At 45.2% G+C, this 24092-nt stretch overlaps 2 protein-coding genes and 1 long non-coding RNA gene across 5 annotated transcripts; 2 read left to right on the forward strand and 1 right to left on the reverse strand.

The window, feature by feature from the left end:
• Window positions 1–3731: 3731 nt before the first annotated feature.
• Window positions 3732–24052, forward strand: nars1 (asparaginyl-tRNA synthetase 1). 3 transcript variants are annotated; one of them, XM_034601550.1, is made up of 17 exons: window positions 3732–3920; window positions 5608–5690; window positions 5793–5858; window positions 6125–6217; window positions 6292–6381; window positions 6636–6714; window positions 6865–6935; window positions 7155–7241; window positions 7331–7552; window positions 7637–7836; window positions 7930–8065; window positions 8191–8304; window positions 8404–8535; window positions 8716–8847; window positions 9121–9267; window positions 17447–17452; window positions 24034–24052. In XM_034601550.1, exons 1-15 carry the CDS (start codon window positions 3881–3883, stop codon window positions 9250–9252), a joined length of 1677 nt encoding a protein of 558 aa, XP_034457441.1. In that variant the 5' UTR covers window positions 3732–3880; the 3' UTR covers window positions 9253–9267; window positions 17447–17452; window positions 24034–24052. The 3 variants fall into 3 exon arrangements, with proteins under 3 accessions (XP_034457441.1, XP_034457440.1, XP_034457442.1); XM_034601549.1 differs by lacking the exons at window positions 17447–17452; window positions 24034–24052 and adding an exon at window positions 9296–9488 and having other exon boundaries at window positions 9121–9255; XM_034601551.1 differs by lacking the exons at window positions 9121–9267; window positions 17447–17452; window positions 24034–24052 and adding an exon at window positions 8983–9035 and having other exon boundaries at window positions 3764–3920; window positions 8716–8896.
• Window positions 11072–18704, forward strand: fech (ferrochelatase). Its single transcript, XM_034601604.1, is given in 14 exon segments — window positions 11072–11207; window positions 12665–12755; window positions 12971–13090; window positions 13495–13643; window positions 14531–14665; window positions 15013–15055; window positions 15057–15117; window positions 15366–15418; window positions 15420–15462; window positions 15810–15917; window positions 16540–16704; window positions 17138–17197; window positions 18214–18353; window positions 18449–18704. Coding segments are annotated over 13 exon segments (1206 nt in total). The 5' UTR covers window positions 11072–11167; the 3' UTR covers window positions 18352–18353; window positions 18449–18704.
• Window positions 20486–20851, reverse strand: LOC117771397. The gene is made up of 2 exons (XR_004615577.1): window positions 20687–20851; window positions 20486–20654 (listed from the first exon to the last, which is right to left on the reverse strand). It is a non-coding gene; the product is annotated as an uncharacterized LOC117771397 (long non-coding RNA).
• Window positions 24053–24092: the final 40 nt, after the last annotated feature.

Genomic DNA, 24092 nt, shown 5'->3' on the forward strand with positions numbered 1-24092 from the left:
ATGAGGAGCCGCTCCCAGTTTCGCCCCTCCTTGACAGTTTGCTGGGCAAATCTTCACATTCTGACAGTGTTTGGTTTTGTGTTGACCCGGCTGAAGCCTTGTGGGTCTTCAGTAGTGTTGCAGATACGGTGTTGTTGTTCATTGGAGTGAGAAACCTTGTGTTCCTGCTTTATCGGCTGTATGTTCTGTGTGCGTAAGCATGCGTGTTTTTCAGACAAGACAACACCTTTCCTATCTGCCCTTCAGAACCTGGGGCAGCTGCTTGATTTCTTTCTAAGGCATAGGTCACAGTTTCTTAATGAGCACAGTGCATTCATGTATGTGTGATGTTGAATAAAGGAATACTGTAAAATATATAAAGGTTTAGGTATGAGAACAAGTTTAAGTACAGTGTTATTGTATGCCACGGATTACAGTCCTAACACATAACAAAACATTAATTCTTTCTGTTAAGGTACAAACATGGTGCGCGTAAAATCAATTATATTATTAAAATCCTAACACATGACTCATGATGCGGATCCGCAAAATGTCCCCACATTGCGTCATGCATACTTTAAGACTGTTTGCACTTTGAGCCCACGAGCATCGCACTAGATTGCACAAGTGATCAGTGCACTAGCACTTTATGTGTGTTGTTGCTGCTGTGGTATGTTCCCACTCTTCACCCTGAACGTGTGTTGTAACTTTGGTGAGTGGGTTCGATCTCCTGTGAGAAGTCGCAGCTTCCACTGTCACAATCAGCTCCAGCAAGTTGAAGAGTGAAGCTGAACTGTGGATCAGTTAAAGACCAGAACACTGCTCCACAATGGTTCAAATCCTATTCATCAGATAGGACATCCTCAGTTCTTTACTTGAGTATGTCCATGTCCTGACTAAAATGTTGCTTGAAACATCGGACTAAACATATCTAAATATTATCGAACATTTAAGTACTAGTGTTTTCATGTATACATATTTATGTGTTGCCCCTTGTAAGTTAGACTGATGTTTAATTTACCTTTTACACTTTTTTGCAATGATACTCATCAGTGCCAAACTTCATTTTAACTGTGAAGTACATTGGCATTTACTTTGTTGACCAAGGTCTAGAGTAGATAAAACATGTATTTCTTTATAAAGAAGAAACTTAAACCCACGGAAAAGGAACTTAAGGCAGACATCTAAATTTGATTTGATTTTTTTATTACACTTTGTTTCAAATACAAGTTGATAGATGTGAGAGGAAACTGAAGCACTCAGAGTAAACCCACCCTACCCTACACGTCATATCGTGGTCATAAGAGCTAGAGAGGCCCGTGAGACTCTCAAGTGAGAGAGAGAGAGAGAGAGAGAGAGATGTTTCTCTCATTTGAAGAAGAACTTGTAGATGGCCCCTCTGGACAGCTGACGTTTCAAAGAGGTGGCGATGCATTTCTCCACCTCGGGCTCCTTCATCCGCATGGCGACCAGCAGCAGCTCAGGACAGGCCCACCCCTTACAAAGGTCCTTGAAAATGGCCCTGTAAAGTTTTTTAATATTTGTCGTCGTGAGATCCAAGTCGGTGTCTTCCAACTCAGCCCATGTGTTGTCGAAGAGATTTCCAATTATCGCCACTACATTCTCACTCGTCAATGCCACTTTGGTCTTTGTGTGCACCTTCGTGACGATCTGGTTCACGAGTACACGGACATACATCTTCTTCTGGGTGTCTGACAGCTCGTTTGCTCTCCTCTTCTTGATCTTGTTCTTCTTGTTCTTCACTTCGTCACTGACCTCTGGGATCTCAGGTGTTACTGGTGAGCTGCTACAAGCGGCCATCACCCTGTTGGTGTGGCTATCGACCTGCTTGTTCACAAACCAGCTCATGATGGACAGGAAATATGAAACCTTCTTCAGTATGTCCGAGTATATTTTGGTGCCTGACTCAGGAACAACCAAAGCGCTTGTTGAATCTGGATCGATTTCCTGATTTGTGACGTACATGTAGAGGAGATCAGCGATTTCTTTAGTGAACAGAAGAACTCTGTCAGGTGGAATGTTGTTCACTTTTTCAAACACACAAGTCTCATCTTCAGCCGTCAGCCTCATCTCCGTCTGGAGCAGAGCGTAAATGTCCTCCATCAACTGATCGATCGACTGCCTGCTCTTGACTTTTGGTTTCTTCTTGAAACATCTCTTGACTTGTGTCAAAATTTTGAAAATCCATGCTGTGGCAAACGTCTTTGCAAAAAGGTTCTTGATCTTCCTCCTTTTTCCTGTGCTGCTCTTTTTGGAGCTCTTTTTCTTTTTGGAGTTGGAGCTGTTACTTTCACCTGTTAGAATTTTTATGCTTTCCTCAATGGCCGGCTTGGTAATTGCCTCTGCAGCATTTATGATCTCCACAGACGAATTCTGCTTGATGTTCTCAGCGTCTAACATCTCATCAAAAATGGGCTCTGTGATGTCAGTCACCTCCTCCACGATGACTTCCTCGACAGTCTTACATTCGTCACTGCGGACGCTGCTGGGTCTTGAGCTACCCATTGAGTTTATTGTTGTCTCAATGGTTGAGAATGAGGAGATCTCGCTCACGAAGCTCTCTGCAGGGTTCTGCTCCTGTGAGGGAGTCATCCTGCTTCGACGCTGTCGCAGTTTGCCCCCGTAAAGGCATTTGATGTTGGTAGCGAATGCCTTGAACATTTTGCTGATGATGTAGATCATCTGGTGCAGTTTGCCAGGGTCTGTGACACGGGTCAGTAATACCTCCTCAGGGGGAACATCGATGGGACTATTACTCAGGCTGGAGTTGATAGTGTCCGTCACCTCCTGCACAACCAGGTCTGTGAGATTAGCCAAATTCACAGACTCCAATTTGCCGCCAGGCGCAAAACTCGCATTGATTGTGTCGCCCAGACTGTTCCGAACATCCTCCTGAGTTATAGTTGAGGAAGAATCTTCCTGAGTCTTCAGCAGAGCTGTTGAAACAGTCGCTAAAATGTCAAGAAAAAGCTCTGCCAACAGAACCTTTGTGATGTTGTCGGGTTTGCCTAACTTTAACAGGGCCCACTCCTCTGGAGTGGTTCTCGTAAAGAAGTTCTCAATGAGCGGGCGAATGGTCTCCAATTTGATGTCAGGTTGAAAATCTGACTGGGTTGCCATGGTGATTGTTTCCATTGCTTTGTTCCAGCTTCTCTGAAACTCTCTTCTAAAGTTTTCTCAATGGAATCGTTTGATCGCACAGAGGTAGGCTGTGGATATAACGCCTATTTGTATAGGGACGCAAGTGGTGAACTATTTGTATCTATAACGCAGTTTTCTCATCTAGTCACAGCCTCTTCTTCTGTTACTTTTATTGGCAGGTGGCATCCAACAAGGAGCATTATACATAAGCCTATAAAGGAGTATTGAAAGACCGAAATCTTCAAAGAAAAAAGGCTTCAAAGACAAGTGTTGTCATTCATGCAGGTTCTTCTTTGGTAAATAGGGAGATCAAGGGCATGTAAAGCCAAGTCATAGCATGCAACAACAACAAGAATAAGAATAATGCAAAATATATATTTCCAATATTCTATGTTCATTTTGTTGTTTGAATCTATTTATATTTGAAGTTGACAATCTTTGTTGGCAATTATTATTTTTATTGATCGATGTATTGATGTATTTATTGATTATCAGAATCACTGTTGATAATAAAAAATAAATGAATTAATGATAAATTGTGTCAAATAATTATAACACGGGAACCTCGGACAGGGCGGAACCTTTGTCAGGAACCTGCCGCCCACACGGAACCTTGTGGTGAAGCGCCGCCCCGTCACAACCTGAAGCGGCTCAACCGGCTCTCGCTCCCCGGGTTTGTGTCCCTCTTCTCCCGTAACAAAGACCAGTCGGTGCCCCTCCTGCTCGGACTGCGGCTAGCATGGCGGAGCTAACGAAAGGCGTGGAGCAGGTTTCCGTGGGTAAGAAAGCAGCTTAGCCGGAGCTAGTTCTCCAGCTAGCTGCCGAAGACATGTGTGTGCGCGTGTTGCGTCAGTTTCCTTGACGTTAGCAGCTAGCATGTAGCTAACGCTGGTTCGTCACTACTTGTGTGTGTGTGTGTTTACTCGCTAACACGGAAAATCACAGGTAACAACAGTTATCCGCTAACATGCAGCACAGACGGCTGTCAGCGCAGGTTGACATGCAGCACAGACAGCTGTCAGCTTGTTCTGCAGCGGCTAAAGGGTTGCGTCAGTCAGGGACTCAACCCGGAGCGCGACAACCGACCTCCCCTTGTACTGACACAGGTCCGTTATGATGAAACAGGAGCTGCTGGAGGTTTATTCAGTTTATATTCTGGATACACTTGATATTTTGCTGCTAATAAAATTCCAAGTGCGATGAGCCTCTGTTCCTCTGGTGCTTTCTGTCTATTCCCCCCCCCCCCCCCCCCCGGCTGAATACAAGCATATCATTGACTATTTGTATTTATTGAATCAATTTAACTGTAAATATTGTTCTGATTCTGACAATAATCAGCCACACCCTGCTTCAGAGTTTCTGTTTCGTTGGACATGTTTTTGGTTTCATTTCATTTATTTATTTATTTATTGGGCGGAACAGTTCTTATTAATTAACATCGAAATGAGTGTAAATGAGCCAGAGTCAGGTCAACACAGTTTAAAATGAAATGACACGTACGAACACTATAAACAGACTAATATTCAGACAATGCATAACAATAAGTAACAACACAACATAGGAGACAAAGCACAACAAGTAAAAAAACCCAAAGAAGAACTGCAGGCAGCCAGTAGTCTAATGTTTGATTATCAATAAGTTAGACGTAGGTTTTTATTAAGAACATGTTCAAAATGAAATATCTACAGACTGTTTTGCCTTTAAGACGTCAGGAGACACCAGGAACTCAGTTTCAGTCGTCACATGCGGCAGAAGAACATGTTCAACCAGCCGTAACAAGCTGCTGCAGGTTGAACTGGACTAACCAAACTCGTGAGGCTGATTGACTCTGACAGATTGACCCACCAGCGGCAACTTGTACCTACTCATAATGCAGCTCTCTGCAGTAAACCGTAATTACACCGATATGGAGACGTTGAAGGCGCCTGAGCAAGATTTGAAGTGTCAAAATATACTTTTTATTCAATCTTTAAAGTATGTTTTCCCTCTGTTACAGTGGAATGTTGAGTTTAGAGAAATAAAGGACATTTTACATTTTTTTGCGTGAGGTTTGGTGACGTATCTGATGTCAGATGATGTTCATGATGCTGCTTCAAGTTGTTTTTAACCAAAACAGCTTGGTAAAACACGTCCTCGTCTTTGGTTAATCTTATCAGGGGCTTGCCGAGATGGCAGTTTTAATTTGCATCAACCTCAGCAGTGATCCTGCAGTTTGGTGTTTCACTGACAAACACCAAACTCCAACCGTTACAAACCAGAGAGAAAAAGTGGGAAATTCTTCCTGTTTCCTTCAGCGCTTTTTAAATATCTTCGCAAAGTCTCCTTCTGAACGAGGTTTCTGCTTCTGAGCTCTCAGCTCGCTCACCACAAACTTAACTACATAACACTGCCTCTGCCCTGTGGTCGGCGGTGGGTCGATGAATCCGTGTCATCATCTGTGTCTCACTCTGCTTACGTTTCTCTTAGGTGAGTTGTACGTGTCGGACAAATGCGGCAGCGACCAGGATGGAGACGGCACGGAGCAGAAACCCTTCAAAACTCCTCTCGCGGTAAGAGGTCACGCAGAATAATGTGCCACTGTCGTTCACTTTAAATACGTTTTCATTTTTTTAAAATCATGTGTCATTGTGTTTATGATGAAATCCTCACAGGCTCTGGTGTTCGCTGGGAAGGAGCCGTTTCCGACCATTTATCTGGACTCGCAAAAAGAGGATGAGGTTTGTAAAAAAAAATCTTGTTTCTTCTTTTTATGCCTGTGCACCAGCGTCCACGATGACTTCCGCGCCCAAGTTGACCACAGTTACTTGAGCTAAAGCTGCAGCATCATTTGCTACAGTAAAAACCTGCAGAATCGGGTCATGATGCTGCTCGACATCCTCAATACCAAACACAGACTTAAAACATTCTCTACTTCACAACATTAAGCTGCACCGCTTCATATTTTGCCTTTATTAATCCACTGCATTTTGTCTCTGTCTCTCAGCGTTGGGCGGTGATCTCAAAGACGCAGATGAAGAACACAAAAAAGGCCTTTAACCGTGAGCAGATGAAGACTGACGCCAAAGACAAGAAGGAGGTGTGTAAGATAGTTGGGCTCAAATAAAATAAATCTTTGGAAATTTGTTTTTCACTCTGCGTGCTGTGGTGCAGGCAGAGGACACCGACAGGAGAGATAAGAACCTGGAAGAAGCCAAGAAGATCGTCATTGAGAAAGACCCGAGTCTCCCCGAGCCTGAAGCGGTCAGTTCCTACTTGTATATATCATCTTTATTCACTCACTGGATGTTGGTGAAAATACACATCTAACTTTACTTTAATGATTTTGCCATTGACCCTTCATTTTAACCTATTTTTAACCTTTTCATGATAAAATCATTCCCCCAGCTCCTCTGAAACTCTGGTTACAACATGTTATTTGTTGTTATTTTTGAGGTTCAGTGCTCAGCTCTAAATTTAAAGTATTAGATAATGAATTGCATTTGTATATTACGCAGGTTAAAATTCATCATCTGGAGCCAAAGAGAGGTCAAAGAGTCAAAGTATTTGGATGGATTCATCGCCTGAGGAGACAAGGTGAGCAGCAGAACACAGGAAAACCAAAATAATGGGTTCATATCCATCTGACCCGTTTTAGAATGAACCCTTAAAAATACAACATCACACACAAAACCAAATGTCTTTAACTTTAAACTGAAGTTCAGTGTATATTTCTGTGTCTTACAGGGAAGAACCTGATGTTCATTGTGCTGAGAGACGGATCTGGTTTCCTCCAGTGTGTCCTCTCTGATAAACTGGTAGGAAATGTCTCTTATTGATTTTTAATCAGCCTGAGGACGACAAATGCACTGAATTGACACAACTTTAAAGAGTTTATAAAGTTACTGAGGCTGTTTAATTATCTTCAAAACCTGCTTCATATGTTTAAATCTTTGAAACAAAATAAAACACGTTACTGATTTCACACCTGACGCCTCAAACATCTCGTCTCCGCTGTGACTTCCTCTCGTCTTCAGTGCCAGTGCTACAACGGCCTGGTGTTGTCCACCGAGAGCACGGTGGCTCTGTACGGGATCATCACTCCAGTTCCTGAGGGCAAACAGGTAAACGCTCCTGATGCACAGATAACACATTCAGAGGCCGACAGCATGGATCAGCAGGTCGTCAGTGACTTCACGTCTTCCTCTCTCAGGCGCCCGGGGGCCACGAGCTGCACTGTGACTTCTGGGAGCTGATTGGCTTAGCTCCAGCGGGCGGCGTCGACAACCTGCTGAACGAAGAGTCTGATGTGGATGTCCAGCTGAACAACCGACACATGATGATCAGAGGAGAGAACGTGTCCAAGATCCTCCGGGTGCGCTCCACCGTCACGCAGTGCTTCAGGGACCACTTCTTCAGCAGCGGCTACTACGAGGTGAGCGTTTACTCCCGGTACGTGAGGCGGCTGCAGGATCACGGACTCCTTGCTGACCGCTGTTTGTTGTTACGTTTTTTTCAGATCACTCCTCCGACCCTGGTGCAGACTCAGGTGGAGGGCGGCTCCACGCTGTTTAACCTCGACTACTTCGGCGAGCAGGCGTACCTGACGCAGTCCTCCCAGCTCTACCTGGAGACCTGCATTCCCGCCCTGGGAGACACCTTCTCCATCGCCCAGTCGTACCGAGCTGAGCAGTCTCGCACCCGCAGGCACTTGTCCGAGTGAGTCTGAGCGTTTCTGTAAAAGAGAAAACAAACTGAACATTTAGGAATAATAGAAGCTTTTAGTTTGACTGTCTCCAAATGTCTGGTCAGGTACACTCACATCGAGGCGGAGTGTCCCTTCATCTCGTTTGAGGATCTGCTGAGCAGGCTGGAGGAGCTGGTGTGTGACGTGGTGGACCGAGTGCTCAAATCCCCGGCTGCACAGCTGCTCTACGACATCAACCCGGTACTTTGAGTCAAATCCAGATGTTAAATCAATTTGTTCCGGAGCTTTTGATCACATGCTCCTCATTAGCAGTTGTATGGATTGATATGGTCGTGCTATAAAGATGATCTTTTCTTTAATGCTAGAACTTCAAACCGCCCAAGAGGCCGTTCAAGAGGATGAACTACACTGACGCCATCAAGTGGCTCAAAGAGCACGACATCAAGAAGGACGACGGCACCTACTACGAGTTCGGAGAGGTGACGACTGAACACCACACACAAACTTTACTCAGACGTCAGAGATGAGAATATTTGGTTTTGACCGTTTGACTCGTAACTCTCTGTCGTCTCTCTCAGGACATCCCTGAGGCTCCGGAGAGGCTGATGACGGACGCCATCAACGAGACCATCCTGCTCTGTCGTTTCCCAACTGAGATCAAGTCCTTCTACATGCAGCGCTGCCCCGAGGACAGGCGCCTCACTGAGTCGGTACGTGAACACAGTTGAACTCTGGGTAATGGTCAGTCTAACCCTGCTGTGGGCGAACGTACACGTATGTACCAGGTTTTCTGCCTCTGTGGGTCAGTGGTGGGTTTATAGTAGCTTAGTGTTATGTATTGTCTGCTGACCCGACCGTCCCGCTGACGAAGTGACCTCTTTGCTTTCTAGGTCGACGTGTTGATGCCAAATGTCGGCGAGATTGTCGGAGGCTCGATGCGTATCTGGGACTCTGAAGAGCTGCTGGAGGGATACAAGAGGGAGGGAATCGACCCGACCCCGTACTACTGGTACACTGACCAGGTAAAGGAAAACTGCCTGTGTGTTTTGAGCTGTTTTCAGATACGCACTGGAGCCTGGACATGTTCCAATAGTTTAGATAATTGGCCCAAAACATCAAACACTATTTTATGTTCGGTGAACAGATGATGTGCAGAGAATGTAGATGACATTTCATCGTCCACGAGACGCTGCCGATTCTCCGTCATATCGTGGGCACCTGTGTTGACTGTGTTTCAGTTTTTGTGTGTAGTGTGTATTAACAGGCTGTTGTGTTGATCTGTGTGTGTGTTTCAGAGGAAGTACGGCACGTGTCCTCACGGGGGTTACGGTCTTGGTCTGGAGCGTTTCCTCACCTGGATGCTGAACAGACATCACATCAGAGACGTCTGCCTGTATCCTCGCTTCATCCAGCGCTGCCGACCCTGAGCGTGCACACACACACACACACACACACACACACACACACACACACACACACATTCTGCTTGTATCTGGATCCGGCTCATGAGCCATTAAATGTCCCGCTGAATCAAAAAATGTAATGTTTTATTTCTGCTGAACTTTGCCTCGTCTCCGTGTCGTCTTCACTCGTTCTGACTTGAAACCTGAATCTGACCATTTCCTGCCTCTGCTGATGCTCATTGGCTGATTATTGAACCTGTTAAGTCCTAGAAAACATAGAAAAACCTGCGTTTTAAGATTTGTTGAGGAAGAAAATGAAACGGATTCTCTTAAGTATATTTTAACATTTCAAAATCACAAGATCAAGAATAACAAGCGGTGCTGTTACACAATCACTGTCCCAGCTCTAGGTGGTTCGGTTCGTCTTGGATCAAAGTTTAATCACAAGACGATGACGCGTTCACGTATCAGGGAAGGAACTTTCAAATTAAATGTCATCACCTTTGATCATTGAGTGATTGTTGGTGGATTTAGAAATGTGACGTCTCGCTTGTGTCTCTGTTCTGCTTCTTCATCTGGAAAACTCAATAAACTGCACTTGAATCAAACAGAAATCAACTGGACGTTTGTGTGAAGGTTTTTCTGACACTTTATTGTGTGACTGGTTCCACAGATTGTAATCAGATTACTTTATTGTTCCTCCCTCTCTCCTCGTCATCACTTTATTCCTTTCCTTCATCCTTTCCTTCATCCTTTCCTTCATTCCTTCCTACACCAGAGGTTCAACACACACACACACACACACACACGATTGTGGGCGTGGTCGGAAATGGAAGGAGGCGGGTCTTATTTGCAATTCTGACCTCAGACGAACGTAGTAGTGACGTCACAGTGAGAGCGCGTTAAGACAACCGGACTGAACGAGATTCAGACCGGAAATACCGCAGAACGTCTTCCAAGATAAAAGCATGAAACCAGTCACATTTTAAATTTAAAAAAAACGTGAAACGCAAATACACAACAAAACAGTTAGAAAACAACAACTCGATCGTTACATTCTGTTCAAAGTCACTTATGAATTAAATCTCGTGAGATGTAGCATCTTCATGACGACATAACAAAAAGAAAATACAGCAATGTAAAGAAACATGTTGCAGATTTATTTTGACTAAAGTTAACTACTACATGAAACTCCAGTCTTATCATATATCACAGTTAGAAACAAGAAATATATTTAATTTAGTAACACTAACTGTTATTTTAATCTGACATTAGAATATTTGTTATCTATGATTCTCTTTTTTTTTTGATTATTCAGAAAAATTGCAGTTTCGTTTTCCATTTCACTTCTGGACTTTCACGTAAACAATTTAAAGTATTAATTACAACAGTGGGGGGGGGGGAAAGCAGATGACAACTCAACAGACACGTTACATCACAACCCTCGGATTTTATCTTGAAATCCTTGCACCGGAAGCTCCTGTAGTAACCAGGCGCTGGTTGAAGGAGACGGAAACACACGAGCGAGCAGCGCGTCACCTGAACAGGGAAACAGGCTCCAGCGGCTCCAGCGGCTCCACTCACCCGGCTCCAGGCTCCTCTTCCCCGGGTTCTACCGGCTCCTCTCCGCGGGCTCCAGGCTCCTCTTACCCGGGTTCTACCGGCTCCTCTCCGCGGGCTCCAGGCTCCTCTTTCCCGGGTTCTACCGGCTCCACTCACCCGGCTCCAGGCTCCTCTTACCCGGGTTCTATCGGCTCCTCTGTCCGGGCTCCAGCTGCTCTTCTCCCCGGGCTCCAGCGGCTCCTCGTCCTGGGTTCTACCGGCTCGTCTCCGCGGGCTCCAGGCTTCACTTCCCCGGGCTCCAGCTGCTCCTCTCCCCCGGGCTCCAGGCTCCTCTCCCCCGGGCTCCGCCGCGGTCTAGCGGCAGCAGGACGTTAGCATGATGGCGGTGCTGGGCAGCGCCGGTCGCTTCCTCCACAGTGAGTGAAACAGCAGCTAAAGTTTGCGGGAGTCTGCGAGGATCTGTCCCCGCGGCTCACGCGTGTTTCTCGGCCTCGGAGCCGCAGTTTGTTCGCCGAGTTGCGGTTTGTGATCAAACTCGTTTCGTAAAGAGACGTGAAGCTAGCGGCGCAGTTAACGCTCGGTTTCCTGTCAGCGCTTTCACAGTAAATCACATCTTATGAAACCCTCGGTATTAACGTGTTAAATCTTCTTGTTTGACTTCAGCTTCTTGTTGAAACTCATGTTTCACTTTTCACTGTTTCGTCCCTGCGCCGTGTTGTTTGTTTTTATAGTAACTGGCTGCAATGAAACAATCCACGTGCTTTTATTTCACAAACAAACCGTGTGGTTTCCGGCCCGTCACTAACGCGCGCAGCCTTGGACGCGGCTCCTCATGACTTTGACAGTTTAACGTTAACGTTACGTACGGATTTATCCCGCGACGCGTTTAGAACGACCCGCGGTTCCGTCCACGTCCCGCGGGGCCGGTACCGTGTCTCCGCGGGGGGGGGGGGCGGGCACGAGCGGACCAACATTTTAACAGTTACACAATTCCAGCGCTGTCAACTTGCGTAATGTGTGCAGTGGGGCCCCCTGGTGGCGAGCCAGGGAACTGCAGCATTATGAAAGAGTGTGTGTGTGCGTGTTTGTGTGTGTGTGTGTGTGTGTGTGTGTGTGTGTGTGTGATGTGTGTGTGGTTGTGTGTGTGTGTGTGTGTGTGTGTGTGTGTGTGGTGTGTGTGTGTGTGTGTGTGTGTGTGTGGTTCAATTTTATTATATGAAAACCTGAGAATAGAGGAAACACTGAAAAAGGAAAATCATTCACCAACTTTAATTAGTTAAACACGAATAACAAAACTTTTGAGACTAAAGTGATAAATTGTGTAAATGTAACTTGAACAAGTGAATCAACACTTGTTGTTTCAGTGTATCAACATTTCTTCTCTGTGATAAACATCATTTCTTTGTTTGATTGACCAATGTTCTTCAAACTTCATGTCAATTATTACTTTGACATTATTGAGCTTATTTTAGGATCAATATGAGATTCAGACCATTTTCCTCATACGTCTTAAATCCAGCTCTTGAGAAACTGATCTTTGTTCTACGATCTTCCCTTTTCTGTCTCAAGTTTGTATTTAAATAAACGCCACAAAACGTATATATGTACTCATTTATTGTTTTGAACGTTTCCTATCAAAGGGTTAAAGCAGAAGTAGTTTCTACATTTGTCATTAATCATAGTTCGTGAAAGAAAAAAATCTTGGATCCACTTCAAATCAAAGTTTAGTTTCTTTGAGTTCTTCCCGTGTTGCAGCTTCCATCCCTCCACTGTGTTTTGTGGAAATCTGTGAAAGTAAAACGTTGATGGAGATATTAATATAACGTGTTTAGATAAAGAAATGTGTGAGTAACTTGTTTCTCTTCTTGTTCAGTTGTCAGGAGCAGCGTCGGTCTGAGTGTGAGGAGACGCTCCACCGCTGCTGCGTTAGCACAGACTGCAACTCCAGAGACAGTGGAGAACAGGTGAGACAGACACACACACACACACACACACACACATAAACAAAAACTGGAAGAACACAAATATCTCAGGATGAAGAAGAGGAGCCGTACTCGTAGAAGACGAAGACGTCAGCTTGTTTACTTGATTATTCTCATCAGACGTTGACGATCAATAACCGAAGATATGTTCGCGGCATCGTTTCAATGATCTGATTCTGAATCTCGTGTTTCTGCAGGAAACCGAAGACGGGCATCCTGATGCTGAACATGGGAGGACCCGAGAAACTGGAAGACGTTCACGACTTCCTGCTGCGACTCTTCTTGGACACAGACCTGATGAAACTCCCTGTGCAGAAGTACGACACACACACACACACACACACACACACACACACACACACACACACACACACACACACACCTTGATATTAGTGTCACACAGTCGTTTCCCCTGTCGCAGGATCTAAGAGGATCTTCTCCACCTCCTCCCATTGTACAGAAATGAAGTTATGGAGATGCAGCTACTATATGTATTTGTGTTCTTCGTGGTATTAAAAGCTTTAAAGCTCTTTTATTTAATTTGATGAACAACTGTTATTTACTGATTTTAATTGAATTTAACTCAAGTGTTGTTCTTTCACTTTCTCCACATGAAATTTGTTCCTAAATATAAATCCAACTTCAGGTCAATCACTTGTGTTTGCTCGTTGTGCACGTCCAGTGACTAAAGTGTTTCCGCTCCTCGCTCTCTCCTCGGCAGTAAACTCGGTCCGTTCATCGCCAAGCGCCGCACGCCAAAGATCCAGGAGCAGTACAGTAAGATCGGAGGCGGCTCGCCCATCAAACGCTGGACCGCCATGCAGGGGGAGGGGATGGTGAAGCTGCTGGACGAGATGAGCCCAGAGTCGGGTGAGGCATCCTGGGGAGGGAGGGAGGGGGGGGGGGGGGGGGGGGGGGGGGGGGGGGGGGGGGGGGGGGGGGGGGGGGGGGGGGTAGGGGGGGGGGGTGGGGGGGGGGGGGGGGAGGGTCGTCCACCCGTCAGAACCAACCTTCAGTTTGTTCAGTTTTTACAAACCGATTGTTAATTGTTGTTTTAAATTTCAAAACAAAGCAGCATGGTTGTGTTTTCTGTTTGTGTGTGTTCTCTGTTTGTGTGTGTTTTCTCTGTGTGTGTGTGTTTCTCTGTGTGTGTGTGTTTCTCTGTGTGTGTAAGTGTGAGAGAGGGAGATAGCGGCTCGGTGAAGGAGTTTTCTCTTCACGCCTCAAACACACCTCACTGATAAGAGCGGGAACACTGAGCAGCGGTTTGAAAAACCAACGTACAAATACAAACCTGTAAACAACATCAGAAGCAGAAGATAATAAACTTATATGTTCAACAGTCACAGGTTAATTACATTTTTCAGACATTTATCTTTTCTTTATTTGTGTTTTATTTACATTTGATTAATTCAAAGACTTCAAAGCTTATTTATCTAATAAAAACCGTAGTAAATTCTAACAGCGACAACGACATTTCCAAACATAAGAAATATATCAAGATGAAGAATATTTCACTTGATGAAATATCTGATTGATGTTTTGGGGCCGATGCTGAGTCGGTTTTTAGGGAGTAAAACATTCTGATACTGATATCAGACGTTTTTTATCGACCAGCCTGAGTTTTAATCTTTTACAATCATTTTTAACTTGTAAAGCACCTTGAAACTGTGTCATATAAAGATTGTTGCTGTTATTATTATTATTGTAAGATATAATCTCTGCCTTATTGACTCTGTTTGCCTTCGTCTCGTCAGCTCCTCACAAGTTCTACATCGGGTTCCGGTACGTTCAGCCGCTGACGGAGGAGGCCATCGAGGAGATGGAGAAGGACGGAGTGGAGAGAGCAGTGGCCTTCACACAGTATCCTCAGTACAGCTGCTCCACCACAGGTCACTGTCTCTCTCTCGCACACACACACACACACACACGACACACACACACACACACACACACACACACACAGAGAGAAACACACACAGTTCAAACTGAAAACACAATATTCACAGCTTCTTTACAGGAGATGTTCTAAAGGACGAGTGTTGACTTCTTCTCCAGGTTTGATCACGTTATTAAAAACGAGTGTAAACGCTCTGAAGGTCTTTTATTTGAATTAGTTTGTGCCCTTGTGCAAGGCACTCGTCCTCAAACCCTGCAGGGGAGTTGTGCAGTGGTCACTCTCTGGCTCTTGTGTATTACAACATAAACATGTTTGTTATTTTGTTCTTTATGTAAACAGGAAGCAGTCTGAACGCCATCTACCGTTCTATAGCAACAGAGGGGACAGACCAAGATGCGCTGGAGTGTCATCGACCGTTGGCCCACACACCCACTGCTGGTGGAGGTGAGACACACACACACACACCACACACACACACACACACACACCACACACACACACACACACACACACACACACACACACACACACACACTCTGACTCGGACAAGAAGTTGTCATAGCAACAAATGAGCTCCAAATAACCATGGTTGGTCGTCATAGTGACTAATGAGTCTTTTTATGCGTCAGGGAAAATTATAGTCTTGACATTTCAGTGTGCGTGTGTGTGTGCGTGTGTGTGTGCGTGCGCAGTGTTTTGCAGAACACGTCAGTAACGAGCTGCTGAAGTTTCCAGAAGAGAAGAGACGACGTGGTGATTCTGTTCTCGGCTCACTCGCTGCCTATGGCTGTAAGTCGTGTGTTTTTAATAATGAATAAAACATTCTCGTAGTTCTATTGATAGAGACGCTGCCACGGCCTCTGTGGAAGTTGGAACCAGCAAATGTTTGGACTTGTTTTATTTTGAAAAGGTTCCTGTGGATCAACTAATCTATAAACTGGTTCTTAAGTTCCACAAAGATGTTGCATTTAAACTCTTCACAGAATTACCTTTGACACTACTGCTGCTACTGCAACGACTGAGTTCTACTGCTGATGATAATACTGTTGTTACTGCAGTACCTGCTACTTTAACTGTGTACAACCACTGGTACTGATGGTATCACTACTGCAGCTCTACTGTCGTTTACTCCACAGGTCGTAAACAGAGGTGACCCGTATCCTCAGGAAGTGGGAGCCACAGTTCAGAGAGTCATGGAGAGACTGGGACACTGTAACCCGTACAGACTGGTGTGGCAGTCCAGAGTGAGCACACACACACACACACAGCACAACACACTCACACACCGGTACAGTGTAATTTCATTGTATGACTTGGGTCTTGGGAGATATTCTCGTTTATTTTATTATTTTTACTGAAGTTGTTTCTGATTTCTACTTCAACCCACAGCTGATTGTTCCTATTTGTATTTAATGTTTGACAAGTATCAGTTAGTAGACTTTGAAAACATTTACTTTCCATAGTTATCTTTATATTCACCATCTGCAGCTCATGTTAACTACTCTGATTATCTTTACTACATACTACAGCGTCTTTAATATGTAACCTCAGCTTTATGGAACTTTGCAGTTTCCCAGTTGTCTGGAGAAACTCCTCGTGGCTTCATGCTGCTGTCACAGTAGATCCCAGTTGTTGTTGTGGCCACAAGATGGAGCCACTTGTCTGTGTCATCCTGCAGCAGAGCTCCTGGTGCTCGGGGCTCAGTCGCTCAGTCACACATCAAATGTCCTCCAGAACAGAAGAGGACCAGGAAGTGATGTTTTAATATCGGTCAAAGCCTCTGACATCAGCTCTGGACTGAAGGGTTTAGACCAGACCACATTCTGACGTCTCCTGTCCTCCCTGAACGTCTCGTCTGTCCCTCAGGTGGGACCGATGGCGTGGCTCGGCCCTCAGACCGACGACGTGATTAAAGGTCTGTGTGAACGGGGAAAGAAGAACATCCTGCTGGTTCCCATCGCCTTCACGTCCGACCACATCGAGACGTTACACGAGCTGGACATTGAGTACGGACAGGTGCTGGGGGAGGAGGTAAGTCGGAGAGTGTGTGTGAGAGTGTGTGTGTGAGAGTGTGTGTGAGTGTGTGTGTGTGTGTGTGTGTGTGTGTGTGTGTGTGTGTGTGTGTGTGTGTGTGTGTGTGTGTGTGGTGTGTGTGTGGTGTGTGTGTGTGTGTGTGTGTGTGTGTGTGTGTGTGTGTGTAAAGGTACACCATGAGGCAGCCACAAATCAATGTGACTGGTGCCACAAAGACACAAACAGCCTTTTGTACGTCTGTACTTGTGGAAAAACATGTCCTCACTTTTCAAAAGGTCCTCGCAGTCAATTCTTAATACTCCACGGACCCTCTTAAAGATGGAAGACACACACACACACACACACACACACACAGTCTGATGAATGGCAACATTAAAATCTGTGTTGTTCTTAACTGTTCTTTGTGTTTTAAAATGTCTTCTCTCCTCAGTGTGGTGTGGAGAACATCAGAAGAGCGGAGTCGTTGAACGGGAATCCTATCTTCATGAGGGTACGTTTTACACACGGTCCCATAGGCTGTAAATAAAGATGGACGACGTGACACCTCCCAAAAGTGAAGCCTAATTGTTTGGATCGCCCCCTGGTGGCTGGCTGCAGTATCGGTCATAAACTCAAGACGAGATGGCAGCACCCGTTCAGGGCTACTTTGGCTTCATTTTTTTTTTTTACAGCTGGAGAAAGTGGAGATGTGTCGTCCATCTTTATTTATTCTTTGGCTGTAACTACAAAATCAAGACATTTCTGTGTTTTACAAACTAGAGAAGAGAACGGATGGAAAGAGGGAGAACGATGATGAACTATAGAGGATTGAGGGAGGGAAGCTTCTGTGAAGTGAACTCCAGGAATGAGATGGTGTATAGATCCTCACCTACCTCCTTACCCCTCCTCTCTCCCTGGTCTCCCTTCTTCCTTCCTGTCTTACCTCTCTCCTTCCTTTCATCTTCAACCCTACAACCTTTCTCACAACAGGCAACTCCAGCTGTGTGTGTAGGGTTTATTAAAGTGAGGGGGCAGATCAATGGGAACCTTTAAAGCTGACTACAGTAGAACAGAAGCGCCCGGCCGGCTCGCTGGTCAAACCTGCCGCGCTCAGAGACCTCTCACCAAGTGTGTGTGTGTTGTGTGTGTGTGTGTGTGTGTGTGTGTGTGTGTGTGTGTGTGTGTGTGTGTGTGTGTGTGTGTGAGTGTGAGAGTGTATAAATCAATATCCAGAGGATGATTAGTTGGTAGTTACTGAAGGATGGTTTCCTCGGTGTGGTTCTAGTTTCTCAGTGAGCTGCATCAGTCTCTGCAGCTGCAGCGTCTGGAAAATAAAGAAAATTACGTTCATCAGCTCAGAGTCTGGTCCATGTCGGGGTTCATTTTTTTTTTTTTAGATTAAATCCTCCGTCAGATTACGAACTTGTACAATCACGTTACTCTTTTCACTCTGGTTGAGTCTCTCTCTCTCCCTCCCCCCCCCTCCCTCCCTCTATGTTGACTGTGTGTGTCGTTTGTCCCGTGCAGGCGCTGGCCGACCTGGTCCAGTCCCACCTGAAGTCCAACGAGTCGTGTTCCCGTCAGCTGACCCTGCGCTGCCCGCTGTGCACCAACCCCACCTGTGGAGAGACCAAGGCCTTCTTCGCCAACCAGAAACTCTCATAGAACCACACACACACACACACACACACACACACACACACACACACACACACACACACACACAACACACACACACCACACACACACACACACCACACACACACACACACACACACACACACACACACACACACACTGACGTGCAGCAGGGACACCTGTGAAGAAACATCAGGCCTTCGACAAACAGGAGCTTCTCACACTGTTTCTCCAGCAGAACAGAACAAACAGTTTCTGCAAATACATCGAGACTTTTCTTTTGTTGGAGCTGCAGGTCGGATGAGAGCAGCCGTTGGTTTCTTATCTCAATAGTTTAACAGATTCAAGCAACTGAATTTATGTTATTTCTTCCTATTTTTTGTCAAGAGTTTGGTCTTTTAGTTTGAGCGCAGGACGTATTGATTGCACGGTCAGTGTTTGTAATGCTGTCACTCAAAACCCTGCGCTCACACTCAATTAGCCTCCTTTTGTTCTTAGATAAGCTCAAACTCTGCACTTAAATATTTTGTTGTTGCTCCAGCTTCAGCTCTTCTCCTTGCGTTAGCGTCGAAAGACGAACTGACGCTCTGCAGAAACTGTTCATGTCACATCTCAGCTGCATCTAAACGAGCTCTGCACTAGTTTTTTTTTTTTAACGTTTCTTTGCTAACATTCCGTTCACCCAGCCCCTGCAAACCTCCATCAGAGACCCTGTTTCACTTCCCTCTGGTGCTAAATCAATAACAGTCGAGCCGCTGCCGCACATGGGATCTGGTTGGTTGGCTGTTCCTCTTCCTCGCCATCTCAGCTTCACGTCACCGGCCCTCCTGCTACTAACCCCGCCCATCCTGCTGAAATCCTTGCAATGTGATTGGTGGAGGTGGGTGGTGCTCGACTGCTTCTGCCTGATTGGTGAGTTTAAGAGCGAGAAAAAGAGCGATGAGACCTGAACTGTGCCGCGGCTCAAAAGAATTCATGAGATTTTATTGTTCCTGTCACGACGAAGGAGAATTTCACTTTCAGAACACAAATTCATTAACATGTTTGTTTTTGTGCTGTTGGATTTTTTTCCTTCTTCTCCGCTAATAAAAGATCACGCAATTAAAAGGGAAATGTAACGTTCGGGGCAGATGTCGGTGAAACCCGATCACTAAACTGAGATTTACAAAGTTGATTCCAGAGAAGAAGGTAAATTATTTGTTGTATTAAAACGAACTAAGCTACATCTTTTATTTTCATTTTTCGAGTGCAAGCGAACAGAAAATCCACTGGTTAAGCATCTGAGAGTAAAGTGACTGATGTAATTAACAGTGTTGATGCGTATCTGCGCACGTGATGAGAAGAAATGCAAAGGAATTCTTTAGGAATGCAACGGTCCTTTCTTAAAGCAACACTGTGCCAGCCCAGAATAATCAATCACCATGTGTGTCTGCAGAGGGCGCTGTCGTTAAAGTTAAAGTTGCGTAGTGTTGCTTTAAATGTGATGACGGTCCCTCACTTTGCAATTCTCAGGATTTAAAGTTCAAACTAATGACCTCATTGTGTGATGTCATCTATCAGCCTCCTCTTCACGATGCTGGACGAACCGCTCGGAGTCGCTGGTACGAAATGACGTCGAACGAAAAGTGCGAAAATCCGAGCAAACATCCGTAGCTTCCACTCCGAGTAGAACACAATGTTATCGTACGAGTAAAAAAAACGACTAACCCTCTGTGACGTTGAAAAGGGAAAATAAAGCTTTGTATCAATGGTCCTACAGACACTCTCCAGTAGGTGGCGCATCAAGGAGTTTCTCAGATGTCATGAAAGACACTCGGAGCCTCGAGGCTAAAAGCAACTACTACTCTCCCTCACGCGCGCTGATCTTATACTTATTCATATTGGAATATATGTTTGATTTTAGGAAGTATTTAGCTAAAGAGGCTTCGGGCGAATAGTTTTTAGTTTTAGGCTTTAAGATGAAAAATAAGGTTTTTACCATTAAATCGCAAAATATGTTAGTAAAAAAAAAAAAACGTCACTTTCTGCAGGAAAATCATAAAAAACATAAAACCACAGTTGAGTTCTTTTTGTTCTTGTAGCGAATTAGCACAGACGTGTAAGAGTTTAGTTTGAGCGTTGATAGATTTCCCAGGATGCAGTTCTTTTGTTCTCATACCTCTTTAAACTCGGTCGTTCAGCTCCATGTCTCTTAGGTTGCTGGGTCGATTCCCAACCGCTGCCCCGGTCCCTCGGGACGAGACTCTGATAATGTGTAAAACATCAAAGTAAAATCTTCCACTTTTCACAGGGAGTAACTTGACCTCTGACCCTGCCCCCCCATCCCATATCTCTTGCTGTTTTAGTTTTCTTACACCATGACGATGACGATGTGCCTTTTACACTGGCTAATTAGAAATACAGGACTTTGTGCTTTATGTACGTTTCATATGTGCTTAACCAAACGCTGACGGGGGAAATCCAGCCTGAAATCTGACTTCACACGTTCCTGCTGCGATCTGAGTCGACGGCTCCTCAAAGACCCGAGTGAGTTTTAGATCCACGCTGGTTTCACGACCTTTTGTGGACAGAGAAATATCCGAGTCAGTTGCTCCGGACAGTTTCCGGAACATTTCCATCCAGTTCCCTTTTTTAAAAATGTCTGATTCAAACCATGTGAGGATAAAAGTGGAACTGGAAGAATCCAAATATCTCAGGATGAAGAAGAGGAGCCGTACTGCTGCTCTACAGGCTCCGCCCCTCGCCTGAATGTTCCCATGTTCCTGTTGTGAACGAGTCGGACGCAGACGAACTCCAGAAACTAAAACCAAATTTTGTGGTTTTGTTGTTACACAAAACTCTCAAACTTTTATCAGTTTGACAAAAGGAAAAACAAAAAGAAATTTGTCTCTTCACTAAAACTGTGAAAACTGAAAAAGTCCCCTTTGTGAGGCTCCGGCAGGAAAACGTGTTAAAGTCAGTGAGGCTGTATTTTCCTGCACAAACGTGTTTTCTAATTTATTTTGAATTCTCATGTGTGTGTTTGTGACGACTCTGTTGTTTTAAGGGTTTTGCTCCGAGTGTGTAGCTGAAAGTTCGTTGTGCGAAGCTTCTGTCGTGTGTGTGTGTGTGTATAAAACAAAGAAGCCTCAGCTTTGTTGCAGCTCCAGTATATTTTGGGTTGTTTAAATTTATTTATTTCTGTTTGTTTGTTTTTGATGTGCACAAAAAACCACGTGTCTCCTCTGTTTAATCTCTTTTTTTTTTTTGAGACTAACAGTGCGATTACATCCAACCAAGAGTCTTCCTGCTAAATAAAATAGAATAAAGACAGAATGTAACCGGCTGCTGGTCTGTGTGGATTCTTCTGTTCACTGAGTGAGATTCACACTGTTCACATCTTTAGAGACAACGTCAACTGGTCGGAAACATCTCTTATCGTAAGGTTATGACCACAGACTGGGAATAAAGATGGACGACAGGCCTCTGCTGTATCCGAGCCAAAATATATCTTTATTGGCAACAGCTCCCATGATCCCACGCTGCTTCATCTGTTGTCTCGATGGAGAGACCCCTAGTGGCCGACGTTATATAGTGTACATTTATGTGTAGTTTGAATTTGTGGCCCATCTGCTAACATGGAGGAGGCAGGGCTTATGATGTATACTGCAGCCAGCACCAGGGGGCGATCCAGATGATTTGGGGATGGAAGTTGTTTCCTTGCTTCCTTCAGGTTCTGTTTTGTTCTTCCTTCTCTTTCCTTTGTCTGTTTTTCACCTCTTTCCCCCTTTTTCCCGCCGCCCCTCATTCTCATCTTTCTTCATTAGACTCTTCTTTCTCCTCCCATCATTTTCCCACCTCTTCATTTTTCCTCCCCTCTTCTTCCTCCTCATGCATCTCCCTCTCTCTCCCTCTCTCTCTCTCTCTCTCTCTCTTCCTCTCCTTATCTTTTCCAATCTTCTGTCCTCCCTCTCATCCCTCCACCCCATCTCTCTTCATCCTCACCCCTGTTATTCCCCCCCCATTCCAATCTTTTCCTCATCTCCCATGTCCGTCCTCCCCCTCCTCCCCTCCTCACCTTCCCATTCATTCCTATCTCGTTCCCCCCCCCCCCCGCCTCCTCCCTCCATCTCTCTTTTTTCCCAGCAGTCCCCTGCGGTGTTGCAATCACCTCTGCTGCTGTTGATTAAGCTGAGAGAGATTGGCTGTCCACGACCCAATAACCCCTGAGGGCGCCTCCCCTCTTTTCACCCCCCCCCCCTCCTCCACCACCCCCCCATCTGAGCCAGCTACAATCCCTCCGTTCAATTCACCTTTTTTTTCCTCTCACCTTTTCTCCTGTTCTCCTCCATGACCTTTTCGTCTCTCTTCCTTTCTCTCTTGTCTCCTTGTTTTGTCTCCTCTTTTCATCATCACTCCCTCCTTTTCTTCTCCTTGTCTCCTTGTGTCCTCATCACCTCTCAACCCGTGTCCCCTCTTCCTCACCCTCTCTCCTCCTCTTCTTCCTCACCTTCACTCACAGATGGTGATGGTTCTGGGATATTTTCCGAAACTCAACTTTGAGCAAATTTTACAAGAAGCGCAATTCGTTCAGATGTTTTAATATGTGCTCCCCAGTGGGTGGAGCTGATAGAGCGCCCTCTGTTGGATCACGAGACAAACTACATCAGATTACCTGATCTGCTTCGAGACTTTTACAGATGTTCGAACAAACAATCAAACTTCAGAGACAGAATATCAGTCTCCTTGTGAAACCACATTTAAATTAACTAGATCCAGATTTTTATTTTGATTGACGTCAGTCTTCTTCACGTGCCTGAATTATTTCAACAAGATCCGTGAATTATACTCTGAGAAAACAACGAAAAAGTTGCAATATCTTGTTATTTTAAAGAAAGTGACTCCATGTTACTACAGTGGACACACACACTGACTTCAGAGAGGACCTTTTGTGTTTTTACGCTACCTGAGGGATGTTCACCACTTCACCACTAGATGTCACTACATCCTACACATTGGACCTTTAACGCTGTGCTTCAGCGCCACCTACAGCCAGACACACAGAGCAAAGAAAGGGAAATATGTCCAGTAACTCACTAACTTCTCGAACTCCTAAACGTTCACGTCTTTCTGTCTTTCCAAAATCTTTTCTTTAGACTATTTTTCTGTCGGCCCAGCTCTGAGGGGGAGGGGCTGTGTGTTTGTGTGTTGTGTGTTGTGTGTGTGTGTGTGTGTGTGTGTTTGCGGTGACTGCAGGCTGCCAGTAATTGAAAAGCCGGGATGCGAGCGCCTGCAACCCCCGTGACCTCCTATTTAGAGAACGACCATTGATTTCTACAGAGAAAGAGACGGAGTGAGGAATAAAGTGAAAGAGAAATTGGAAATAAAATTGGGGGAAGACGGAGGAAGAGGAATGAAAGACAACAGGGAGGGAGAGGAAGATAAAAATTAAAAGGGAGGCAACAGAGGTGAAGTGGGAGGATGACAGGAGGAGAGGGAAGGAGGGAAGGAGACAAAGGAAAGAAGCGAGGAGGCAGACGGGCGGATAGAGAGGAATGAAGTTCAGTTTTGGTTTTGGATTCAAACAAGTCTGTGCTGCTGATTCACAGGACGATTCCAAACAAGTGTGATGTGTTGTCAGGTTGTTGCTCCCGGCCACCAGGGGGCGTCAGAGGGCATTTGCTTTCTGCTTTCCCACTTTGTGCCACCGGGCGACTCTGGAGCTGTCAGGGTTTGATGGGAATCTTTCACATGATTCAATCCTCAGTTTCCAATTTCTCATACAGGCA

Source organism: Hippoglossus hippoglossus, chromosome 12, assembly GCF_009819705.1.
Source record: "Hippoglossus hippoglossus isolate fHipHip1 chromosome 12, fHipHip1.pri, whole genome shotgun sequence".
Taxonomy (NCBI): Eukaryota; Metazoa; Chordata; class Actinopteri; order Pleuronectiformes; family Pleuronectidae; genus Hippoglossus; species Hippoglossus hippoglossus.